Genomic DNA, 26,629 nt, shown 5'->3' with positions numbered 1-26,629 from the left:
CATTTATAATCTAAAAAATGTTATATCTCTTATTAATATTTTAACGTTTTTAATATTATTCGAAAAATGTTTTCTCAATTCAAGATGGAAGTTCATGTGTAAATCTTACACTAGTAAATGATTGCAAAGATAATTCCATCATCTTTCCAGCTGTAAGTGTCAATTGTTTTTGCGATCTTAGTATGATAAATAATAAAACGCGACTATTTTTAGATTTCATATTATACCATGTAGAATTGTAAGCCGCAAGACCAATTTCTTTGCTCTACAAAGATGAAAGTAATACAAAAATTTCTAATTTTATAACTTTATTGTTTTGTATAATATTTTTTAACATTCTTAAATAAATGTTGTGATATATAACTTGTCACATTATTTTTCATTAGCATTTTATTATTGTTATAAAGATTATTTTATTACTAACCTTGGTTTTCAGATGTTCTCCGGCATAACAAAATATATACGCTTCAACATTAGTTAAAACATAAAATAAAAATGATTTTATTATTTGTTCTACTGCATTGGGACCGCCAACTGCCTGCGATATTATATAATAACAATGTATAAAAAAGGTTATATATTTATAAATGTTTTATATAATGTCAGAAATTAATAATACACTTATATACACACGCACACGCACACACACACACACTATTATATATTATTATTCATGAATTTCGTATGTAAATAAATATAAATGAGAAAGGAGAACATAAATTAGATAAATGTGATATAATTAAACATTAAAGGTTAAATTAAATTTAGCATAATGTTATTTGTTATTATTAGAAAAATACTAAAAATTATTTAGATTTAATAATTGTACTCACTGTTACAACGACAAAAGCTAGACAACCAATCATTATCATATTTGACGCAAATAGCACCAGCGCAATATATGTGAAAAGACTTTCAATGTTTTCTGAGAATTTGATAATCTTTTTATGTTTTCGTATAATTCTAGTTGTTTCGATGGCGATTGATTCATTTTTACTCTCATCATCGGAGGGTGCGAGTCGCTTCAGCCAATAACGCAGGATATTGATTTGACCAGCTACATGTAAGGTCTAAAAATAAAGAACATGTTGCTTATGCAATTTATAACGGTAAGTTAGTATATAAACAATGCAAAAAAGTACACAGTATACAAAATAATGTTATTAAAATACAGAAAAGATGGATCAGAAAAGATGGATGTTTGACATTTCAATTTTTAGACACAGTATGTTTAGATAGTATAGAGTAGTATAGATTTTTAGAATGCATATAACATTCACATTTGTTAAAACATAGATATTGTTCAAGTTGTATTACAACTTTGACGATCAAACGTCATATTTTCAGCTTACCATAGTCAATATCAAAGCGTTCATCGCTCCAGCTGTCCAGGTGGATAAGATCAAAAGAATAAATTCCGTCATTACAATGGATTTGTACGTGCGTTGAGCGTTTATATCGAAGGAAAGTTCAATTTTGGTAATTAAAGGTAACTCTCCCGTGTGATTGCTGACGTCAACGTCGGCTAGAAGAACGCCCGTGCTATATCCAACAACCGATATTGTATGAAAAATGAGAATCGCGTTTGTGATACGGTTCGACGTTTTTGCTTTGCTCGCTGTTTGGAGCATGTTAATATTATTATCGACGCAATCGGCCCAATCCTCTTTCATCATAGTCAAGATTTCGATGAATTTTCTATGAACGATGTTCACTAATTATATTGCTAAGAAAGTAATTTTTATTTCTACGTTACGAACTCGACCTTCCGACATTTGTTTTTTGTGAACATTAAAGCTCCCACACTTTTTATATATTTCAAATTTAATAGAATATTCTTATAAATTATTGTCTAAAGTATTGTATTACTTACTGTTGATTCAGCCAAAACATAAGACATTTAACAAACATCTTGGTATTTGCTAAGAGTTCAGCTAGGCAATCCATTATGTCTAAAAATTCGGCAGAATGCATACGTATTATAAGATAACGGTAGTGAAAAAACTGAACAAGTATCACTGAAACAATCCAAAACGTTCTGCGGATCAGAACACACGATACACCTGGCCAAACGCCACTTAAAGTAAGTATAAATTTCACTGCGCGATTGAGGACATTCTGACGAGCCATAATTTTCTATGCCTCCCTGCTTCTGTCTGTTTTCATATACGTCAGTTCATCAAAGTGTACGACAGATAACAGAATAAAAACTTTTTGCAAGATAAAAGAAATATATTCCAACAAAATGTACGTCTGTCTTTTGATAGAAACTTCGATAAATTATAGTTTAAAATAGTTACCTGAGAGAAATGCTGGATAATTTTCACAAAATATTAGACATCGAGTAATCAATGAAAGATGTCTATTAACTATTCATATCGTGTTGCGTGCTCAGGTCGCAAATGGATTTGTCGTTGTTTTTCGCAAATTTGCTGCAAAATAGAGGAAGAAGATAGATTTTCAGTTTCCCCTCTGTTGGACGCTGGCAGTACAGCGGCATATTATCTATTTTAAATATGCAATGATCCATGCAGAGGTAGATACGCGTTGTATATCCGGTAATCAGAAGCGTCCGCGATTCTTCGAAATCCAGAAAATCGATAAGAAGAAAATCGTGTGCAATAATGCGAAGCTTCATCGCATTATTTCTTATGAAAGTTTTGAAAAAAATCATGTTTTAAGAATTTTAACACCGCGTTACCAATGATGTTTGAATATTTTTGTTTTAAATTCTATTGCATAGAGTATATATTTATTGCATTATGTTTTTTTTTTACAACTTTCTTACAAGAGAAAAAAAGAAAAGGCTATTTTTTCCTCTCTTACACGTTGAAAATATAACCGTCAGTTGTCTACTTTAACACGCAATAATTCGAACAAAGATAGAAGCGACAATCATGTTTGATGATTATCCGCAACTTTCAAGAAAGCTCCGAAATTTAGTGAGAGAAGAATTGAAAGAAACAAAAGCGATTAAATTTGTTATGGAAGGTTCTATTATTTTGCTTGTAATGATTAAAAATATTAGAACTCAAATATATTTGCTATTTTATTTAATAGAAATTATTATGATGTAAGCAGTTGTACAAAATAAAAACTGTTTACAATGTAAATAATTGTGCAAAAATACACTTTAAATAAAGAAATAAGAAATTTTAAAACTATTTTCTATCTTAAAAAAATATGTCATATTATAGTATGTGTATTTGTAACTAGTGATTTACAAATAAAATTAAATTTTTCAAGACTATTTAGAAATTGTCAATCTAGTTATTGCATTGCTAACAGCATTGACAAGTACGACCCCGAAGCATTCATAATCTAAAACAATGAATAAGAATAAAAGTGGACAATTTATCTATAATATTCCTACATTTTTTACGTAATATATATCTTACACTTGTAAATGTTTCTAGGGAAAGATCCGTCATCTTCCCTACCGTGAGTGACAATTGTTTCTGTGATCTTAATATAATAAACAACAAAACACGACTTTCTTTAAATTTCAAATTGTACCATTCACTGTCGTATGCTGCAATTCCGATTTCTTTGCTCTACAAAAATAAAAAAGCAGCAATTTCTAATATTCGTAATAACCTTTACAATCTCTCTTTAAAAGATAAAAAAATGATTGTCTTAATATTTTATTATTATTAAAAAAATTATCTTGTCACTGACCTTGTTATGTAAATATTCTCCAGCATAACAAAATATAAACGCTTCAAGATTTGTTATAGTATAAAATAAAAATGATTTCAATATTTGTTTTACCGCATTGGGGCTTCCAATTGCCTACAATATTGTACGAAAAATTAATTTAAAAAATTTATTAAATATAAATCAAATATAATATTTTAGCATGCAATAAAAGGTAAACGGATTTATTAGTGTAGAAAATTTAAACAAATAAAATATAGAATAAAATATAAAGAAGCAAATTATTTTATTATAGCATTAATATTAGCATATTAAGAAATTGTATGCAATAAATTTACTTACTGTTACGATAGGAAAACCCAGCATACATATCATTATTGTGTTTGACACAAATTGAAACAACGCAATAATTGAGTACAGACTTTCAATATTTCTTGAAAAATTGATAATTTTTTTATGTTTTTCAATAATTTTGCTTGTAGTTTTAATAAACGATGTATGATTATTTTCATGAGAAACAAGATTTATCAACCAATGTCGCGTAATTTCAATTTGACCAACCGTATGTAAAACCTGAAAAAAAATGAAGATATCATTAGGTAAGAAGTTAATCATAATTCACAAATAATTGATGTTTAGAAAACAAATGAAATAGACACTCATTATGCCAAATAAAAATCAAACTAAATATCAAACTAATTTATATATCGTATAAGTACTTAGTTTTAATGTTGAGAATTTCGAATATATTTTTATCATTTTAATTAAATACGTCACGAATATAGAAAATTTTCAACTTACTAATGTTAATAAGAAAGAGTTTGTTATTCCAGCTGCCCATCCACAACAAATCAAATGCAAAAATTCTATAAGTAAGATGATTCTGTACATGGACTGTGTTTTTATTTCAAAAGGAATATCTATTTTGGTAGCAAAGGGCAATTCTATCCCATCGTTGACATTGACATTGGTCAGAAAGATGCCAATGCAAAATGTAATAATAGACATAGTGTGAAGAATGATGATGGTATTAGTAATGCGATCCGACAATTTTGCTTTATGTAGTGTTTCACGCATGCTGATATCACTATTAGCACTATCACTCCAATCTTCTGCCATGTCTGTCAAAATTTCGACGAATTTTCTGTGAATGATTATTTTTATTAATTATGCCATTAATCACAAGATAATTTACTTTATTAATTGAAATATTTTTAATGTGTGTTTTTGATGGTGTTTTTGTTGTTCATTAAATTGTATTTACTTACCGCTGATTGAACCAAAACACAAAAAATTTGAACATTATTTTCGTATGTGCAATGAGGGTGGATAAGCACTCCATCAAATCCATAATTTCGGCAGAATATATATGCGATGCAAAATAACGACAGTGAAAAAATGCACTAACTCCCGTTAAAATAACCCAAAGTATTCTAAATAAAGAAACACATGACGCGCCTGGCCAAATACCACACAAAGTGAGCATAAACTTTGATGTATTATTAGGTGTATTCTTACGAATCATAATTTTCTACTTTCCTCTGTTTCTGTTTGTTTGTAAAAAAGTGAATTCGATGATACGTATGATAAGAAAATAAAGCCGTTCTGCAAAATGAAAAAAAAGATATATTTCAACCAAATGTATCTCTATTTTTTTTTTTTATGGAAACGTCAGCAGTGTATAGTTCCTAGAATATCTACCTGTGGAACTGTAAAGTTCTAAATCTTCTGCAAGATTATTAAACATCCTACAACTCCTCGAAGAATGTTTATTAAATATTTGTATCATGTTGTAAGCACACAAAAGCAATTGCAACTTTATTACTTTTCATTACGTACTTAGGTACATTATTTTTCAGAAATTTCTTGGAAGATAAAGGAAGAAAATGGATTTATTTTCTTCCCCTGTTGGGCGATGACAGTACAACCGCAAATTACCTATTTTAAATATGCAATGATTCGTGCGGAGGTAGATACGCGATGTATATCCGTCGTGTAGCTTTTCGAAATCTAAAAAACCGGAAGGAAGAATCATGTGCGGTAACACACAACTTCATGTCATGTTGCTTGTAATTAGATGTATTTTTTAATAACTTGTGTTTTAGCAAGATTTATATTATAATCTAATTTTAAAGGTATACATAATCCTGTGATGCATAAATATAGCGTAAATATTATTAAATATTTATTGTTTATATTCCATTCTCGCGTTTAAATGTTTTATTTCTAGTGCAATGTACAAATGCAAGATATACATCGCATATGTTATTTTTCGTAAACTTACTGCAAGAGAGGGAAAAAAGTAAGACTACTTTTTTCTCCCTTGAAATACTGGAAATACAATCAATCAATTGTCTTCAAACACGCAATAACTTGAACAAAGATAGACTATCATGTTTGATAATTAGTTGTGTCCACAATTTTCAGAATAGTTCCGAAATTTAGTGAGAGAAGAGTTGAAAAGAACAAAAGCGATTAAATTCGCCATAGAAGGTTCCATTATTTTGCTTATAATAATTGAAAATATTAGAATTCAAGCAAGTTCGCTATTTTAATAGAAATTATTACGACGTAAATAGTTGTACAAAATAAAAACTGTTTACGATGTAAATAATTGTGTAAAAATATTACTTTAAAATAAAGAAATAAAAAAATTTTATAATTATTTTCCATTGTATTTTGAAAAATATGTCATATTACAAAATGTGTTTTTATAACTAGTGATTTACAAATAACATACAAATAACATACTAAATTCTCAGTGATTATTTAGAGATTGTCAATCTAGTTATTGCATTGCTAACAGCATCGATAAGTACGACCCCGAAGCATTCATAATCTAAAACAATGAACAAGAATAAAAATGAACAATTTGCCTATAATGTTTCTTACGTAATATATTCTTACACTTGTAAATGTTTTTAAGGAGAGATCCGTCATCTTCCCTACTGTGAGTGACAATTGTTTCTGTGATCTTAACATAATAAACAACAAAATACGACTTTTTTTAGATTTCAAATTGTACCATTTACTGTTGTACGCTGCAATACCAATTTCTTTGCTCTATAAAAATAAAAATGGAACAATTTTTAATATTTGTAATAATATTTACAATCTCTTTTTTAAAAAATAAAAAAACAGTTGTCTTAATATTTTATTATTTAATCGGTTTATTATTTAATCGATTATTTATTAAAAAGATTATTTTGTGACGAACCTTGTTGTGTAAATATTCTCCAGCATAGCAAAATATAAATGCTTCAAGATTTGTTATAGTATAAAATAAAAATGATTTCAATATTTGTTTTACCGCATCGGGGCTCCCAATTGCCTACAATATTATACGGAAAATTAATTGCAAAATTTATTAAATATAAATCAAATATAATATTTTAGGATGCGGTAAAAGATTTATTAATGTAGAAAATTAAAAAAAATAGAATATACAATAAGATATAAAGAAACAAATTATTTCTTTATAGTATTAATATTAGTATGTATTTAAAAAATTGTATTCAACAAATTTACTTACTGTTACGATAAGAAAACCCAGCATACATATCATTAATGTATTTGACACAAATTGAAGCAACGCAATATACGAATACAGACTTTCAATATTTCTTGAAAAATTGATGATTTTTTTATGTTTTTCAATAATTTTGCTTGTAGTTTCAATGAACGATATATGATTATTTTCATGAGAAACAAGATTCACCAACCAGTGTCGCGTAATTTCAATTTGACCAACCGTATGTAAAACCTGAAAAAAATGAAGATATCACTATATAAGGAATTAATCATAATTCACAAATAATTGATGTTTAGAAAATAAATGAAATAGACACTCATTATGCCAAATAAAAATCAAACTAAATATCAAACTAATTTATATATTGTATAAGTACTTAGTTTTAATGTTGAGAATTTCGAATATATTTTTACCATTTTTAATTAAATACGTCACAAATATATTCTTAGAAAATTTTCAACTTACTAGTGTTAATAGTAAAGAGTTTGTTATGCCAGTGGCCCACGCACAACAAATCAAATGCAAAAATTCTATAAGTAAGATAATTCTGTACGTGAATTGTGTTTTTATTTCAAAAAGAACGTCTATTTTGGTAGCAAAAGGCAATTCTATCTCATCGTTGACATCGACATTGGCCAGAAAGATATCAATGCAAAATGTAACAATTGTCATAGTGTGAAGAGTGATGACTACATTAGTAATGCGATCCGACAATTTTGCTTTCTGTAGTGTTTCACGCATGCTGATATCACTATTAGCACTATCATTCCAATCTTCTGCCATGTCTGTCAAAATTTCAATGAATTTTCTGTGAATGATTGTTTTTATTAATTATGCCATTAATCACAAGGTATTTTAGTTTATCAAAAAAAATATTTTTGACGTGTGTTTTTGATGGTATGTGTTCATTAAATTGTATTACTTACCGCTGATTGAACCAAAACACAAAAAATTTGAACATTATTTTCGTAAGTGCAATGAAAGTGGATAAGCACTCCATCAAATCCATAATTTCGGCAGAATATATATGCAATGCAAAATAACGACAGTGAAAAAATGAACTAACTCCCAATGAAACAACCCAAAGTGTTCTAAATAAAAAAACACATGACGCGCCTGGCCAAATACCACACAAAGTGAGCATAAATTTCGATGTGTTATTAGGAGTATTCTTACGAATCATAATTTTCTATTTTTCTCTGCTTCTGTTTGTAAGAAGTGAATCTGATGATACGTATGATAAGAAATCAAAGATAAGAAAACCGTTCCGTAAAGTGAAAAAAAAGATATATTTCAATCAAATGTATCTATATTTTTTTTTATGGAAACGTCAGCAGTGTATAGTTCTTACTAGAATATCTACCTGAGAAACTGTAAAGTTTTGCAAGATTATTAAACTGCTCGATGAAGAATGTTTATTAAATATTTGTATCGTGTTGTGAGCACACAAATTGTAACTACATTTATCATTGCCTTTCAGAAATTTCTTGGAAGATAAAGGAAGCAAATGGATTTATTTTTTTCCCCTGTTGGGCGATGACAATACAACCGCAAATTATCTATTTTAAATATGCAATGATTCGTGCGGAGGTAGATACGCGATGTATATCCGTTGGTGAATCGTGTCCGCGGCTCTTCGAAATCTAAAAAAATCGGAAGGAAGAATCGTGTGCGATAACGCAAAATTTTATTTATTGTTTATGTTCCATTCTCATGTTTAAATATTTTAATTCTAGTGTATGCAATGTACAATGTACATTGGTATATATCGCGCATGTTTTTTTCGTAAACTTGTTGTTCAAGAGAGGGAAAAATGTAAGATTAGTTTTCCCTCTCTTGAACACTGGAAATACAATCAATCAATTGTCTACTTCAAACACGCAATAATTCGTACAGAGATAGATACAGCAGTAAAACTTGATGGTCAGTTGTGTCTCTTGATCTAAACTGTGTAAAGTAAAAGTTTAGGATGTAAACAATTATACAAAGATACCGATGAAATAAAGAAATTTGTAATCATTTTGTGTTATATTTTAAAAAATATGTTATATTATAATATATATTTTTGTAACTAGTGATTTATAAAATAATTTAAAATTTTCTATAATTATTTGGATATTGTCGATTTACTTATTGCATCGCTAACAGCACTGACAAGTATGACCCCGAAGCATTCATAATCTAAAATAATGTTGTCACCTTTATTTGAGAAATTCTTTTTAATTATAATTAAATTAAATTAAGAAAATATATACTTTTATCTTTTTTTTTTTTTAACCTAGAGGCCCTCAGAGATATATTGCCTTTGACAAAAAATAAATAGCAAATATTTTGTTTAATTTACTCAAAATTTAGTACTCAGATTTTTTAGATTGCAAATTACAAATTCTAATGTTAAAATTGGATTGAAAATGTCTGCTATAAAAAATTGTATCAGCAAATAATCACAAGAAATATATCATTTTTAAATCAATTATATTTAATATAATATATGTTAAACTTAAATATTATTTTTTGTACAGCAGTTTTTATGATTTAAAAAAAACCTTGAGGCCTTTTAAAGAATAAAAGTGAAAAATTTATATATAATTCTTACACTTGTAAATGTTTTTAGTGAGAGATCCGTCATCTTTCCAACTGTGAGTGTCAGCTGTTTCTGTGATCGTAACATAATAAACAATAAAACGCGACTTTCTTCAGATTTTAAATTATACCATTCACAATTGTACACTGCGATACCAATTTCCTCACTCTACGGAAAAATGGAGCGATTTCTAGTATTCGTAATCTTTACAATTTCTTTTTTACAAGATGAAAAGAACAATTATCTTAATATTTTATTATTATTAGAAAAATTATCTTGTTACCAACCTTGTTATTTAAATATTCTCCAGCGTAACAAAATATAAACGCTTCAAGATTTGTTATAGTGTAAAATAAAAATGACTTCATTATTTGTTTCATCGCATTAGGACTTCCAATTGCCTATAATATTGTGTTTGAAAGAAAATTAATAGCAAAAATATATATTAAATGTATTAAATATAATATTTTAATATGACATGCAAAAATTGAATAGATTTAATAATGTACAAAAACAAGTGTGATATATAATATGAAAAAAACAATTTTTGATTTAATTTTTATTGATATAAAATGTTATTTTAATTAATATAAAACATCAATATTTATTAATACTATATAATGAATAATATTAATAAATATTTAAAATGTAACAATAATTTGTGATACAACAGATTTACTTACTGTTACGATAAGGTAACCTATCGAACATATCATTATCGAGTTTGACACAAATTGGAGCAATGCAATATATGAATAAAGACTTTCAATATTTTTTGAAAAATTGATGATTCTTTGATGTTTTTGAATAATTTTGCTTGCAGTGATAGATTTATGTTTATTTTCATTATTATGAGGAATAAGATGTATCAAGTAACGCATAATTTCAATTTGACCTGCCGTATGTAAGATCTAAAAGAATTAATAGATGATTTTATTACGTATCTAGTAAATTGTAATCTACAAATAATTGATATTTAATCTTTTATTTTTAGATTACAAAATCTAATAAATGTTCATATCAAATAAATTTTCACACTTTTCTATAAAATCTTTTGTATAAATGTACTTGGTTTTAATGTTTGCGTCATTTAAATTGAGAATCCAGAATGTATATTTTTCATTTTAATTGAATATAGTATTAAATATTGATAGAAAATTCTCAACTTACTAGTGTTAATAATAAAGAATTTGTTATACCAGCCGCCCAGGCGCAAAGAATCATATGCAAAAATTCCGTTATTAAAAGAGTTCTGTACATGGACTGTGTTTTTATATCAAAAGGAATGTCAATTTTGGTAGAAAAGGGCAATTCTGTCGTCTCAGTGACGTCGACATCGGCTAAAATGATACCGATGCAATATGCAATAATTGTTACAGTGTGAAGAGAGATAACCGCGTTCGTAATACGATCTGATATTTTTGCTTTGTGTATTGTCTCGCGCATGCCGATGTCACTATTAGCACAGTCATTCCAATCTTCTGTCATCTCTGTCAAAATTTCGACGAATTTTCTGTGGATCATTGTTTTACGTTGTTGATCGTGCTATTAATCACAAGATAATTTAGTATCATATCGTGCAATCTCGTCTTTCCAGAGATTTGTCATCTCTCTGAATATTTCAAATTAATTTTCAATATTTTTATCTATCATAAAATCTTTATTTATAAATTATTAATATAATATATTATAATAACATTGATAGCACAAATAAGAAAGATATTTTGAGAGCACTTTACTACATTTTCTCATCTGTAGAAATCGTACTAATTATATATACTGTTCTAAAAACTAAACTTTCTAAACTTTTAAAAAATAATCTGGTTGCGTAATTAGTTCATGATCGATATTCTTACTTTTAAGACGAAAATTAATATACATATAAATTTTTTTAAGAATTATGATTATTTAATTATAATACCTTTCAATTGGAACTGTTTATGTCAGTGCACATATAATACTGATATTTTCGAATGTTTCCGATATTATATATTCATTAAGTTGTATTACTTACTGCTGATTCAACCAGAATATGAAGAACTTGATAATTATTTTGGAATATGCAAGGAAGCTGGACAGGCAGTCCATCAAGTCCAAAATTTCGGCGGAATGTACATGCGTTACAAAATAACGTAAGTGACAGAATAAAGTAATTGGCATTGAAACAATCCAAAATATTCTGTAGAACAAAATACATGACGTACCTGGCCAAATACCACACAAAGTAAGCATAAACTTCAATGTATAATTAGGCGTAGTCTTACGAGTCATAATTTTCAACTTTCCTCTGCTTCTGTTTGCTCATAAAAATAAATCAGTTAAAATGTGTAACAGATAACAAAATGAAAATCTTCTGTAAATTATGTTTCACTCAAATATATGTCTATTTTTTCCGAGGAAACTTCGGTAAAGCATAGTTCATAGAATATCTACCTGAGAAACCTGTAATGTTCTGCAAGATTGTTAGACATCCTCCGACTAATCGATGAAGAATGTTCATTAAATATTTGTATTGTGCTGCGTTCACACAAATTGCATTTATCATTGTTTTTCGCAAATTTGTTGCAAGATAAGGGAAGAAAATAGTATTTCTTCATCTGTTGGGTGCTGGCGATACAACCGCGTATTATCTGTTTTAAATATTGATTGCAATGATTCGTGCAGAGGTATACACGATGTGTATATCCGGTGATCAGTCGCATGCGTCCGCGACTGTTTGAAATTTAAAAACTGGAGGGAAGAATCGTGTGTCGTAATACAAAGCTTCACGTCACGTGTTACTTGTAATTAAATTAATAAAAGGTGCGCTTTTAATTTAAATTGTGTTATAGTAATATTTATATTTTAATAACATTGATATATAATTTTATGACAGTAATTTTATGTATATAATTTTATGACAGTAATTTTAAAAGTAACTTAATGTTGCCTAAATATAGGTGAAATAATTTGTTACAACCCCGTGTATATATTAGAAAATTAATTGCGTGAAAAGAAAAGACAGAATGTATGGTCTCAACGTTTAGCTTAAATCGAGAATTTTTGTATATAAAGACAATTTACAGGTTAATTAAATAAACAAAATATACTTTTTTAAGAATATATCTTATAGACATTTATTATAAATGCAACTAAATAAAATATTACTTTGAAGAGATTAGAAAAAGATGTATGTGAATAATTTGTTTCAGTTGCATATTATATATTGCTTATTATATATTTATTGCCTATATTTTATTCTCGCGTTTAAATATTTTAATTCTGTTGCGTGCAATGTGCAGTGTACAGTGCACATACATCGCGTATGTTATTTTTCGCAAATTTGCTACAAGAGAGGGGAAAAAGTTGAGACTACTTTCCCCTCTCTTAAATGTTGGAAGTATACCTGTTAGTTGTCTACTTCAAACACGCAATAATTCGTACAGAGGTAGATGTGGCAGTAATGCTTAGTCAGTCAACTTAGATAGTTAGTTGTGTTCTCTTCGAAATCTATAGAGGGAAGAATCAACTGTGAAAAACGCGGAAATTTACATTATTTTTTTTGTGATAGAACTATAATTCGAGCAAGTTTGTCTTTACATAGTTATAACTGTTTATGATATAATTATAAAGATAGTGGAAGTTCAAAAAATAAAGATGATTTTATAATCATTTTGTGTTGTTGTTGTATTTGGAAAAATATGTTGTATTATAATGTGTTTTTGTAACTAGTGATTTAGAGGTAAGTCGAAGTTCTCTAGAATTATTTAAAAATTATCGAACTGTTTATTGCATCGCCAACAGCACTGACAAGTATGATCCCGAAGCATTCATAATCTAAAACATTATTTTCTTTATTTTACTAACATTTTAAAAAATTAATGTTTTCTAAATTTATATCTTATTTTTAATTATGATATTAGAATAGGTAAATATATATGTTTTTGTTTCTAATTCTATTTTACTTCTTATAAATGAAAAATTTACATATAAAGCTTACACTTGTAAAGGATTCTAGGGAGAGATCCATCATTTTTCCTACTGTGAGTGTCAATTGCTTTTGCGATCTTAATATGATAAACATCAAAACACGACTTTCTGTAGATTTTAAATCATACCATTCACAGTTGTACGCAGCAATACCAATTTCTTTGCTCTACGGAAATAAAGTATTTCTAATACTCCTTTTTCTTTAGAATTTTTTCTTACAAGATAAGATAAATAATTATCATAAGATTTTATTATTGTTATAAAACTTATATTATTAGTTATTAGTATACTTATATATATATATATATATATATATATATATATATATATGTATATATATATTATTATATATTATTAGTATACTTATACTAACCTTGTTGTTCAAATACTCTCCAGCATAACAAAATATAAATGCTTCGAGATTTGTTATGGTGTAAAATAAAAATGACTTCATTATTTGTTCTACCGCATTGGGGCTTCCAATTGCCTGCAAAAATAATAGCATAAATTTTGTTAAATATAAATTACTTATTTTCCAATAATATGCAATGAAAAATGAGTGAATTTATAAAAATGTACAATAGATATATTAAAAAATTAATTAATAATAATAATATATTATTCATTTATTTAAAGAATTGTGACAGTTCTATATACTCACTGTGACAATAACAAAACCTAACGAACATATCATTATCGTATTTGATACAAACTGAAGCAAGGCAATGTATGAATAAAGATTTTCAATATTTTTTGAAAAATTGATAATTTTTTGATGTTTTTGTATTATTTTATTTGTAGAGATTGATTTATCAAATGTATGATTATGTTTATTGTCACGAGGTACAAGTTGCATCAACCAATAACGCATAATTTCAATTTGACCAGCCGTATGTAAAATCTGAAAAAATAAAAAAATTAAAAATATCATAGTACGAGTGAAGTTAATAGAAATAAGTGTATTTAATTCAATTTTTGCGTCTTTCACAATTGACAATTTATAATACATATATATCTTTCTATTTTAATTCAATACAATTTTGAATAGTTTGATGAGAAATTTTAAACTTACCAGTGTTAATAACAAAGAATTTGTTATACCAGCCGCCCACCCGCAAAGAATCATAAACAAAAATTCCGTGATTAAAACGCTTCTATACACAAACTGCGTTTTTATTTTGAAAGGAATTTCTAATTTGTTAACTAAGGGTAGTTCTTTGGTGCTGTCAGTGACATCGACATCTGCCAGAATGATACCGATGCAATATGCAACAATTGTCATAGTGTGAAGGGAAATGATTGCGTTTGTAATACGATCTGACATTTTAGCTTTGCGTGTTGTTTCGCGCATATTGACGTCATTATTAGTACATTCATTCCAATCTTCGGTCATCGCTGTCAAGATTTCGATGAATTTTCTGTGGATGATTGTTTTCATTGATCGCGTCATATTGATTACAAATTATTTTAGCTATCTGTTCATGCAAATTTATCTTTCCATATATATATAGATTTTTTATCTCTCAATTTTGCAAAGTAATTTTCAGCGTTTTTCATCCACCAAAATTCATTGTTAATTATTAAGGTAATGCAGACAACATACTAGACATAAATAAAAAAATATTGTAACTGTATTTTTGAATGAGAGTGTTACGTTCAATTTTTTTCATCTAAAACTAGCTGAATTGCATATGTGACATCCATTATAAAAGAAATCATATTTCGAAGTTTAATATAATTCCAGATCGTCATAATTCTACTTTTAAGTAAAAAGCTATTGTATTATAATATTTAATTAATTATAGTTACTAATATTTAAAAAAATTATAGTTTTGCAATTACAATACCTTTTATTGGAACTGTTTATATATATATATATATACACATTAAATGAAATATTTTTGATAGCGTGCTTATAATAAAATGTGTTCATGAAATTATGTTATTTACCGTTGATTTAACCAAAACACGAAGAACTTGATGATTATTTTGGAATATGCAAGGAAGCTGGACAGACAGTCCATCAAATCCAAAATTTCAGCAGAATATATATGCGTTAAAAAATAACGGTAATGACAGAATAAGGTAACTGTCAACGAAACGATCCAAAATATTCTGCAGAACAGAACACATGACTGGCCTGGCCAAATTCCACATAAAATAAGCATAAACTTCAATGTGCGGTTAAACGTACTCCTACGAGTCATAATTTCTTATTTTTTTCTTGCTTTCTCATGTGCACATAAACGAATCCATTAAAGCGTATAACGGAATAAAAATCCCCGGGTGGATGAAAGAAAAGAATATGTTCTGATCAAATGCGTAGGTTTCAAAGATTTCACATATAGACTGTAAAATAGAACACTGCGCGAAGAAAACTGAAATATTCTAAGAAATCGTCCGGCAGGTTCCGGTAATCTTCGACAATTGATCGCAAATAAAAGTGCTCATTAAATATTTTTATCGTATCGAGTGTAGATTGTGAACACGCATTTTGTCATGGTTTTTCATAAGTTTAATGTAAGAAACGGAAAGATAGATGAGGTCGTTTTTTTTCTTTTATCTCGTGCTCTGGAAATACAATTGCGAATTGTCTTTAAATATGCAGAGATACGTGCGGACGTAGATACGATGATGTATGTCCGATGGTCAACCGTGACCACGGTGCTTTAGCAAAGTTTTAATCTCTAGAGAATGAAAAGTACAACTACATGTGCAACGTTACTAAAGTTTACATTACTTTGCTTGTAATAACTAAAGTTTGACTTGTGTTATAGAAATATTGAGAAAAACACAAATATTTTAAGATTAAGAGGTACAAGATTCGTATTTTAAAATATACGTGGAATGACATTTTCCACGTAACTAAAATTCATACAAATAAACTTTTAAACGAATCTGAATATTATATCTCGTCATATTAAAATATGTAATATTGTATTTTCTATATATGCAAATATTTAGTGTTATTTTTTTATAACGCGTATTGTATTTTATGCCATAATTATTTAATTTTTATTTTCAATTATATTATTAAAAATACATAAATGCGTCCAATTAATATGAAAATATAAAAGTAACATCACACTGCGTTTGTTAATTTAATTTTAATAGTCAACTAATAAAATTATTTATATGAAATAATATGATCAATTAATAATTTCTAGGAAATAGGAATCTATTAAAATATTCAAATAATGTAAAGAGTGATTTATCTTTTTATATTTTTCCATAAATTACTACTGCCTCGGAATACGATCATGAAAATATATGAAAATAAATCTATCTTTCTATTACTAGTGCAGAGATTTATATAAGGTACTTGCTTCACAACTATTGTATAAAATTCTTCAAATAAACAATGTTGTCATTGCATTGCTAGCAATACTGACAAATATGATCCCGAAGCTTTCATAATCTATAATAAAGTACAAACTTTTAGTTTTTTACTTTTAGAAATTAATATCTTTAAAAATTATAATTTTATTATAAAAATGGCATTTTGCATATTGCTATAAAAAATAACGTGACGTGACGAGCCGGTATAAAAAGATTTATATTGATAAAAAGTTTATGTAAAAATGATCTTGTTTTAAATATTATGTACACAAAATTATTGTCCAAAATTATTTTGTGCGCAACGTATGAGTCTTACATTTGTAAACGATTCTAAAGAAAGATCCATTATCTTTCCAACTGTAAGTGTCAATTGTTTTTGCGCTCTTAATATCACGAATATTAAATTACGGCTGTTTTCAGGTTTCATTTCGTACCAGGCGGAATTATATGCCGCCATTCCAATAGCTTTACTCTAGAAAGCAAAGATTGAAAATTAAAATATTAGAAGTTAAAAGAATTGATGTATGTTATTATTTATTTATTTTTTTTTATTCTAATTTGATAGATTCAAAATAATTTAATACTAATTATTTTTATAATATTTATTCCGTGTTTAACCTTGTTTTTGAGATATTCTCCCGCATAGCAAAATATAAATGCTTCGAGATTCGTTACAATGTAAAATAAAAGAGACCGTACAATGTGCTCCGTCGCGTCAGGGCTGCCAATTGCCTGTAACAACAAAGCAGGCAATATTAAATTATTATAAACATATCTCCAAAATCATAAATAAATATTTGTTAGATTAATGCACATAACAAACTCCAGAAAATTTATTATTGAAATGATTAATGAAATGAATTATTATGTCTAATATATGATACTTTTACTTGCCGTTATAATGAGAAATCCTAATGAACAAATCAGCACAGTGTTCGATGTAAATTGCACTAACGCGATGTATGTATATAAATCTTCAATATACTCCGAGAAATTAATGATCTTTTGATGTTTACGAATGATTTTACTTGTCATATTGCTAATAGATTCGGATCTCTCTTTATTCCCTATCGGCACGTTTAACCAGCAGCGTAAAATGTCCATCTGACCACCTACATGAAAGGTCTAGAAAGAATAACGCGTTGCGTTTATCAAAGCGATCGAAATTCAGAACAGATATGCATTTGAAGCGAAAAAAAAAAAAATATAATTTTGAGACGATACATTATTTAGCAATTATTTTTATCATTACGTTTTATTTGTCGCAAATGCATTTCGCATGCACTTTGCATACATTATAATTTATTTACCAAAGTTAAGAGCAAGGTGTTAAGTAGGCCATTTCCACAGCCGGCCATGATGAGATGCACAAATTGCATAGCCAGTAGCATTTTATACTTGCGTTTTGTGTTTATGTTAATAGGAAGCTCCACCTTTAAGAGGAGAGGTACTTCGGACTGAGCGGTGACATCGACGTCGGCCAAGAGAATGCCAATACTATACGCAACGATGGTTATTGTGTGAAGAGTGAACATCGCATTGGTGATACGGTTTGCTAATTTAGCTTTACATGCTGTTTCACGCATGTTGACATTGTTGTCAGTGCAATCATTCCAGTCTTCTGCCATCATCGTCAAGACCTCCAGGAATTTTCTATTAATAATTGGAACCATCGATTATTCTGCTTGCTACAAAAGAAAACATAATACACAGAGGTTTGTGTATCTAGAAAAGCAATCAGTATGTTGCGAAGTATTATTAGATAACTATATGTTAATTATAACAAATGTTAACTATTATCTTATTTAAGTTATATTTTTTCATATTTTCGGACAAGATAAAACAAATATCGCTGGTCGATAAAAATTAAAAAACAAAACAAATATTTATGTGAAATACAATTTATTTATCTATTTGTGTATATATTAATTATAACATAAATAGAAGTTATCGAAAATGATGAAATAATTTATAAATAATATATATTTAATGCGAAAAAACAATACAAAGTCTAAAAATACAACGACTCTCGGAATTGTGCAAATGATATAAAAAAATAAGTGGTTAATAAGAATCAAACGCTGTTGACGATGCGTAATTAAAAAAGGTTTTTTTCAAAATAATTACGCATCGTCAATAACATTTGATTCTTATTAGCTGTTTATTTTTTCTTATATATTCAAATTACTTACATATTATATAGTTACTTACCGTTCATTTAGCCAAAATACAATTAACTTAACCGTAAATTTCACTTGCGTTAAAAAACTACTAAAACAGTCCATCAAGTCGAAAAGATCATGAGTGTGCAAATGCATTAGAAGATAACGGTAGTGGCAAATTTCATCCGTTGCTAACGCGATAATCCAATACGCTCTGCAGATTATAACACATGTCGTGCCTGGCCATACACCGCACAGAGTGAGCATTAATTTTAACGTGCGATTAATTGTACTTTTTCGTTTCATAATTTTTTTTCTTTCTCTTTGCTTTCTGTTTTTACGCAAGAAAAGGCATCGATCTACGCGCAACAGGACGAACACCTTTACGAGAAATAAAAAAAGAGCTTGTGTTCTCTTTCTTCGTCTCACTTAATATATTTCACAATGAAGGCTCGATGTGTATTCTACAATAACTGCATAAAGACTGGGAGGTACTAAGAAGTCATCAAATGGACGTATCGTGATCAGCCAATAAGAGTACCTCATTAAATATTTTTATCTTGCCCCCTTTAATGTAGCCCTCACTCGCGTACGCTTGCCGTTCTCACAACGTCAATACGAGAAGAGGGAAGACCACGTAGGATCATTTCTCCTTCTCTTAAACGCAAGCGAGTATTATTATTCGGTTTAAATATGCAATGATTCGTGCGAACATTGTGCGCGTTTGACGGTCGATCGCAGTTCACCGTACTTTAGAAAAGTTTTCAAGTTCAAGCGCCAGCAGCCAGAAGCGGCAGAGAAACTCAAGAGAGTGCGGAGTGCAAATATATAAGTTTCTTCGCATTCGATGCAATTCTAAGCGTATCTGTGTGCGACTGTGTGGTATTAATAAAAAATATCAACAGGTGTAATATTAAATGGAAAATGTGAAATGTGAAAACAATGTAGTGTTTACTTTGATGTGTGCGGAGAAATGTTTGAAAAAATGTGAGAAACTGATCACTAAACAGAAACTTTATAAGTACATGTGGTTTTTTTCGCACTAAAACTAAAAAAAATATCACGAATTTTGTATAAAAACAAGAAAAATCATTCTTCATTATTGCTACATTATTTCATTTTATGCGCGCACTTGCACGCATTGCATTGGTTTAAAAATACATATTTAAGAAAGATATTTATATAATATATAATGTTTTTTTTTTTAATATATTTTTCTAAATAGTAAATCAATGTCTACATGATTACTTGTTTTTTTATGGTTGTTTGAAGAAAAATTATTTTTATTAGTATTTATCTCATTGCTAGTAGTACCGACAAATAGGATCCTGATGCCTTCATGATCTATAACAATGAGTAACAAGTTTCTGTTAGTGATAAGAAAGAATGAATATATATTATTATATTATATAAAATATGATTATCATAAAAAATTTAATAACATAATGTGTATACGTTAGATATAAAAATAGGCAAGTATGTAATAGTATTTAAAAATTTAATTTTACAAATATATTTTTTATAAAAATTATATATTTTACATTTGTGAAGCACTCTAAGGAGAGATCTGTCATCTTGCCCGCCGTGAGTTTTAATTGCCTTTGCGATCGTAAAATTATAAATAGTAGAATACGACTATCCTTAGCTTTCATATCATACCAAGCGGAATTGTACGCTGCGTTTCCGATCGCTTTGCTCTATAAAAATAAAAATAATAAAACTAGAAATTATAGTATTCTTTTCCGCGATATTGGTTTTAATATTACAAACGCGGAATTATCTATATGTTTTCTTTATTGTTATCGCAATAATCTTCCGTTGCTAACCTTATTGCTCAGATATTCTCCAGCGAAGCAAAATATAAACGCTTCGAGATTCGTTACAGCGTAAAATAAAAGAGATCTCACTATTTGTTCAGTGGCATCGGGACTACCGATTGCCTACAATATTGAAACGATATTGGAACGAAACATCTTCATGCATGAAGAAAGTTATAAATAGTAATTTAAACGTAACACTTTAATTAATGCAGGAGATAATAGAGTAAAGATAAATGCGAAATAAATTTATTAATATAACTAACATTAAGATGGCATGTATTTATTTTTATATCTAAAATTTAATGAAATAATTTTACTTACAGTTACAATAAGAAATCCTAATGAGCAAATCATCACTGTATTTGACGTAAACTGCAACAAAGCGATGTACGAATAGAGATTTTCAATATTCTCTGACAGATGGATAATTTTTTGATGTTTCCGAATGATTTTCGACATAACGATTACAATCGAGTTGTGCTTTTCCTCGATATCTTTAGATCCAATCTTCATTAACCAGCGAAGCAGGATATTTATTTGACTGCCCACGTGTAGAGTCTAAGAATAAAGATTTTACCAAGATCTTGTGGTCAAAATTATTTATTTTATCTTTAAAGGTAAGAATAATGTTATAATAAAAATTAAACTTAGGAAAATGCGAAAAATACAAGAGAAATACAAACACAAAAGTTAACTTAAATTTTGTCGAATTTATAGCTTAATTTTACAAATAATTTACGATGGAGCATTAATAAAAGATATACATATAAAGATATGTAATTATATTTTGCTTATGATACTTGCTTATGTAGATGCAGGTTACCAGAGTTAGAAACAGAGCGTTGAATAAGCCAGCTCCCCAACTGCACACCATCACGAAAACGAATTGCGTAGCTAATACCAGTCTGTACTTGCGTAGCGTGTCTATAACGAAGGGATATTCCATTTTCATCATAAGAGGCAGTTCGGCCGTTCGATCGGTTATGTCAGCATCGGCCAGAAGAATGCCAATGACATATGCAAACGCGGCGACTGTGTGAAGAATAATTAATCCATTACAAATACGACTCGATAATTTTGTTTTTTGTGTTGTTTCACGCAATGCGATGTCATTGTTATCACAATCGCTCCAGTCTTCCGTCGTCATCGTCAAGATTTCAACAAATTTTCTGCAGACACGGTCGAATATCTCGAGATAATTATATATAATATTAACATCAATATTAATATTAATATTATTTTATATCATATTAATTATATTAAATTAATTAATATATCATATATTATAATATTAAAAGAAGAAAATAATGTTGTGAAAATATATTAATATTGATATTTTCACAACATTATTTTCTTTTTATATGAAATTTGAATTGTTTAATTGATTTAATTAATTGTCAATGCTTACCGCTGTTTCAACGAGAAGATAATGAGTTTAACGGTCAACTTTACATGCGCCAAGAAGCTACTCAGACAATCCATTAGGTCGAAAAGATTGTCGATATGAAAATGCGTTACAAAATATCGATAGTGGAAGAATTGATTAATTGCTAGGGTAATCATCCAAAACACTCTGTAGAATACAACACATGATATATCTGGCCAGACACCGAACATGGTGAGCATGAGTTCTACCGTACGATTAATCGTACGTTTATTCGTCATAATTTTCTATCTTTCCCTATTACTGTTTATGTACAAGCATCAAGATTCAGAGATTCTTGTCAAAGTATAAGAAACATATGCTTTTACTGAAATTATATTCTCCGACCACAGGTTGATATAAGTTGTGGGAAATTTGCATGAAGACTGAAAGCTTCCAAGAATATTGTCAAGCGGGTAGCAACCCTGAGCGATTGACCAATGACAGTCGCTCATTAAATATTTTTATCCTACCATATCCTCCTAAGAGGTAACTTCTTGTAGTTAAAAAAAAAAATAAATAATCGTCTCACATTCTCTTCGGTTCTCTGACAATTCTGTGCTTACGCATAATTTGCTTAAATATATAATGTACATCCGGTGGTAAGTCGCATTAAGCGACCTTTGAAAAAGGTCTTAAGATTCAAAAGATAAGAAAGAGATTCGAGGAAAAAAGAGAAAGAAATTGACCATATAATTCTGCATGAAATATCATTTAACTGCCATGAAGCCTTAACGTCTTGCGAACAATCACTTTTACGAGAAAAGAAAATATATCTTTCAGATAAGACAATTATTGTACATTCTCAATACATTTACCTTAATAATCTTTTTAGAATACTGTATAGAACTCATGCACCGTACGCTATTGCATATCAAAATTAAATTTAAATTCAAGTCTCGATAACATTAAAAACATGAGAATTAAGATATATCAGGAAATATCAGGAAAAAATGAAATTATTTAATCAGATGTGTGTGTGTGTGTGTGTGTGTGTGTGTGTGTGTGTGTGTGTGTGTGTGTGTGTGTGTGTGTGTGTGTGTGTGTGTGTGTGTGTGTAATTATTCTTGCGAATTTTATGAGAGATCGTCGCTATTTGACCCAATCTATTAATCTTTTTCAGGCAAATTAAAGAGAATTTAATATTGATTTTATAATTAACATGATGTGTTTGAAATTATTTATTTGCACGTATGCATTTGCATTATTGAAGAAGAGTAAAGTAAAAATGTACAATTATAGTGATCTTTATATGTGTAAATTAATTAGATGTATAATAATTTAACACTTACAAGTTATTATGTAATAAATGATTACTACATTAACCACTAGCACTTTTATCTTTAATATAATGCCAGCATGACTGACATGTAAGATGCCGAAGCTTTTATAATCTATAACAATGTAATGTATTTGTCATTAAATTGATAATTAATTGAATGAAAATGCAAATAATAGATTAGAAGATATATGTGAAATGTTACATGTAAAATATGATATATATAAAATGTTATTTATTTATTATAAAAACTGCAGCATTATAAATAATACCTATGGAATTATAAGTACATATTTTAATTTTAAAAACATTTTGCATTTTCAGTACAAGAAGATATTTCGATATTACAATATTCTTACACTGATAAATCGTTCGAAGGAAAGATCCATGAATTTCCCAACTGTAATTGTCAACTGATTTTGCGATCTCATTATCAAAAATAAGATTATCCGACTATCTTGAATTTTGCATTGGTACCAATGGGAATCATATGCGGCATCTCCTATTTCCTTGCTCTACTTATCCAGAGTTAAGAAAAAAAAAAAAATCAATAGTTTGCTTGTTGTTAATAATTGGACGCGCCATTAATGCTAACCTTAACACTTAAATACTCCCCAGCGAAACAAAACATGAATACCTCGAAATTCATTATGAGATAAAATCCAAGAGATTTTATTATAATCGTAGTAGCATTCGATTTTCCAATTGACTGGGATATTAAAAATAATATTTTGTGATAATGGCAATTAAGATAATTAGAAAATAATTAGAAGTTGTCGATTAGAAGTTGTATAAGTAAATTATACAAATTGTTTATAAAACAATACTTTTATTAAAAATTTTTTATCGAATTATTAACTTTTTAACACAATTACTTACCGTAACGAGTATAAATCCGAGGCCACAAATGATCAAAGTGTCTGACAGAAATAAAACCAACGCAATGTGGGAGTAGAGATTTTCGATGCTTTTTGAAAAGATAATAATGTTCTGATGTTTTTTAATAATTTTTCTTATCATTATTAGACTCGGTCTGTATTCGTTTTCCCTTGAAAAGATTTCTGTTAACCATTTACGAAGAATCTCAATTTGGCCAGATAAATGTAACACCTGGAAGATTTCGAAAACTTTATTTCTTTCATCCTAATTTGTTGTAATTTGCAAATTACATATTGTATTACATGTTGTGCGATAATATTACATTATATTAAGGTGAATTTAACAGTTACACAGATTTAGATTATAAAATTTTTTGAAACAATTTTAATTTACTCACCAAAATAATAAGAAGAGTGTTTACCGTGACAACGGCACTACCACATATAACTACGCAAAGGAATTGTAAGATTAATATCAATCCATAAACGAAACGTGTATCGTTATTGAATGGAAAATCCATCTTTAGGATAAGTGGACGCATGGATATGTCAACTTTTTCTATGTTATTTGTGTCAAATGTGAGAACGGTTATGCTATACAAGGTTATGGCTATCGAAAAGGCACCGAAGACGAAATTAGAGAAATTCTGCGACAAAACGGCTTTGCTTATTATCACACGCATATTAAAATCGGCATTGCTATTCTTCTTCCAATCCATCGCCATCATCGCCAATATCTTTTCGAACGTTCTACGGGCAATTTTATGAGTTATTTTATTAATTATTTTACGAGTCACAAGTCACAGTATCAGAAAAGAATTTTAATTTAAAATATATTAATTTAATATTAATTAAAATTTAATTTATTAATTAAGGCTATGTATGTATAAGAATTTATACAGTGTGGAATAAATTGCATATAATGCAACTAAGTGATAATATACCTCTTGACATATAAAAATATTGTTGATATATTTATATTATGTATATTTATAATAATAATTAGCATTATTTATATTATAGCTATCTTACCGCTGATTAAGCCAGAAAATGACGAGTTTAGAAACAAATTGACTAAAGCCTAGGGTTGCACTTAAACTATCCATCAGATCAGCAAGATCGATAGTACGTAAGTGCGTAACAAAATAACGATATTGAAAAAACTGAGCGACTGCAAGTACGATCGTCCAAAACAGTCTATAGAAGGCAATGTATGGCGAGCCTGGCCAGATACCAAAAATACGAAGCGGAATTTCTACAAATCGATTAATGGTACTTGTAGGTGTTTGTTCCATTTTTTTTTTGTTTTCTCGTTTCTGTATAGTTAATCCGTTTATTACGCTCTCGTCTTCCTCTTAGACAATATAAAATTTGTGAACAATGCAACGTTAAACAAATCGAAAAATAAAACTGATTAGTTGTATGAAGTCAAGCGTCTCTACACAAACTGAAAAGTCTCGACAAAAAAATGATAAGAGATGATGAAAGAACATATGGTTTTCTCACAGTCATTAAATATTTGCGTTTACGTTTAAATTACGCACGCAATTTCTGCACGTCTCTTGTTGCTCGCAGAAAAAGAGAAAAAAGAAAAAACACGAAAAGCGAAGTATCTTATAAATCGATGATCCTGCAGAGTGCAGTGGTGAACGATTTGCTTTAAAAATTCAAAAGCAAACGTTGGTGTGCAACACGCGAAACGTACATCGAATGTTAAATTCATCGCTGTGATCATAAAGAAAAATTTTCGACCTGCGTGGAAATTGCATGCTCGGAGAAAATCAAAAGTGTCTGTCACGGTTGTACACACTTACGATTGCAGCGGGGTGCGGGGAAACAAAAGAAAAAAAAAAGGAAAAAAAAATTTACAGTCGGAGCAAATCTTCACCCTCTCGCTCTCTGTTTGTTCCTATAACACAATAACAAAGTAATGTAGTTAAAATGCAAGGTGCTGTGCGCGCAGAAAGCGTATAAAAGCCGAATGGA

At 28.7% G+C, this 26,629-nt stretch overlaps 6 protein-coding genes, 1 long non-coding RNA gene and 1 pseudogene across 8 annotated transcripts; 1 reads left to right on the top strand and 7 right to left on the bottom strand.

Moving 5' to 3' along the window:
* Positions 1-67: 67 nt before the first annotated feature.
* On the bottom strand, positions 68-2,622 carry LOC105423505 (4-vinylanisole receptor-like). Its single transcript, XM_011633269.3, has 5 exons — positions 1,874-2,622; positions 1,353-1,698; positions 834-1,070; positions 425-538; positions 68-265 (listed from the first exon to the last, which is right to left on the bottom strand). The coding sequence occupies exons 1-5, from the start codon at positions 2,128-2,130 to the stop codon at positions 80-82; spliced, it is 1,140 nt and encodes a 379-aa protein (XP_011631571.2). The 5' UTR covers positions 2,131-2,622; the 3' UTR covers positions 68-79.
* Positions 987-3,250, top strand: LOC148937122 (uncharacterized). The gene is made up of 2 exons (XR_016138646.1): positions 987-1,109; positions 1,348-3,250. It is a non-coding gene; the product is annotated as an uncharacterized LOC148937122 (long non-coding RNA).
* A 1,100-nt stretch (positions 3,251-4,350) lies between these two features.
* Positions 4,351-6,490, bottom strand: LOC105423504 (uncharacterized). Its single transcript, XM_025217409.2, has 2 exons — positions 4,926-6,490; positions 4,351-4,801 (listed from the first exon to the last, which is right to left on the bottom strand). The coding sequence occupies exons 1-2, from the start codon at positions 5,180-5,182 to the stop codon at positions 4,450-4,452; spliced, it is 609 nt and encodes a 202-aa protein (XP_025073194.2). The 5' UTR covers positions 5,183-6,490; the 3' UTR covers positions 4,351-4,449.
* Positions 6,491-9,514: 3,024 nt separating this feature from the next.
* LOC105423502 (odorant receptor 10-like) lies at positions 9,515-11,399 on the bottom strand. The gene is made up of 4 exons (XM_011633265.2): positions 10,944-11,399; positions 10,457-10,684; positions 10,061-10,174; positions 9,515-9,941 (listed from the first exon to the last, which is right to left on the bottom strand). Exons 1-4 carry the CDS (start codon positions 11,295-11,297, stop codon positions 9,747-9,749), a joined length of 891 nt encoding a protein of 296 aa, XP_011631567.2. The 5' UTR covers positions 11,298-11,399; the 3' UTR covers positions 9,515-9,746.
* A 2,196-nt stretch (positions 11,400-13,595) lies between these two features.
* LOC105423501 (odorant receptor 13a-like) lies at positions 13,596-15,953 on the bottom strand. The gene is made up of 5 exons (XM_011633264.3): positions 15,693-15,953; positions 14,815-15,160; positions 14,404-14,643; positions 14,116-14,229; positions 13,596-13,908 (listed from the first exon to the last, which is right to left on the bottom strand). The coding sequence occupies exons 1-5, from the start codon at positions 15,947-15,949 to the stop codon at positions 13,714-13,716; spliced, it is 1,152 nt and encodes a 383-aa protein (XP_011631566.3). The 5' UTR covers positions 15,950-15,953; the 3' UTR covers positions 13,596-13,713.
* A 1,402-nt stretch (positions 15,954-17,355) lies between these two features.
* On the bottom strand, positions 17,356-20,215 carry LOC105423497 (uncharacterized). The gene is made up of 5 exons (XM_011633260.3): positions 19,293-20,215; positions 18,392-18,734; positions 17,976-18,206; positions 17,700-17,813; positions 17,356-17,553 (listed from the first exon to the last, which is right to left on the bottom strand). Exons 1-5 carry the CDS (start codon positions 19,547-19,549, stop codon positions 17,356-17,358), a joined length of 1,143 nt encoding a protein of 380 aa, XP_011631562.2. The 5' UTR covers positions 19,550-20,215.
* A 126-nt stretch (positions 20,216-20,341) lies between these two features.
* Positions 20,342-23,312, bottom strand: LOC105423498 (odorant receptor 13a-like; annotated as a pseudogene). The gene is made up of 5 exons (XR_016138600.1): positions 22,472-23,312; positions 21,887-22,232; positions 21,385-21,621; positions 20,785-21,183; positions 20,342-20,587 (listed from the first exon to the last, which is right to left on the bottom strand). The product of XR_016138600.1 is annotated as an odorant receptor 13a-like (transcript).
* Positions 23,313-23,483: 171 nt separating this feature from the next.
* On the bottom strand, positions 23,484-26,562 carry LOC112552355 (odorant receptor 4-like). Its single transcript, XM_089073822.1, has 5 exons — positions 25,676-26,562; positions 25,042-25,393; positions 24,645-24,875; positions 24,361-24,474; positions 23,484-24,280 (listed from the first exon to the last, which is right to left on the bottom strand). Exons 1-5 carry the CDS (start codon positions 25,936-25,938, stop codon positions 24,110-24,112), a joined length of 1,131 nt encoding a protein of 376 aa, XP_088929948.1. The 5' UTR covers positions 25,939-26,562; the 3' UTR covers positions 23,484-24,109.
* Between the last annotated feature and the right edge of the window lie 67 nt (positions 26,563-26,629).

This window comes from Pogonomyrmex barbatus, unplaced genomic scaffold, assembly GCF_055798465.1.
Source record: "Pogonomyrmex barbatus isolate J1 unplaced genomic scaffold, ASM5579846v1 scaffold16, whole genome shotgun sequence".
In the NCBI taxonomy this organism is placed as follows: domain Eukaryota; kingdom Metazoa; phylum Arthropoda; class Insecta; order Hymenoptera; family Formicidae; genus Pogonomyrmex; species Pogonomyrmex barbatus.
Note: the sequence above shows the minus strand (reverse complement) of the source record. Positions and strands in the feature narration are given on the sequence as shown.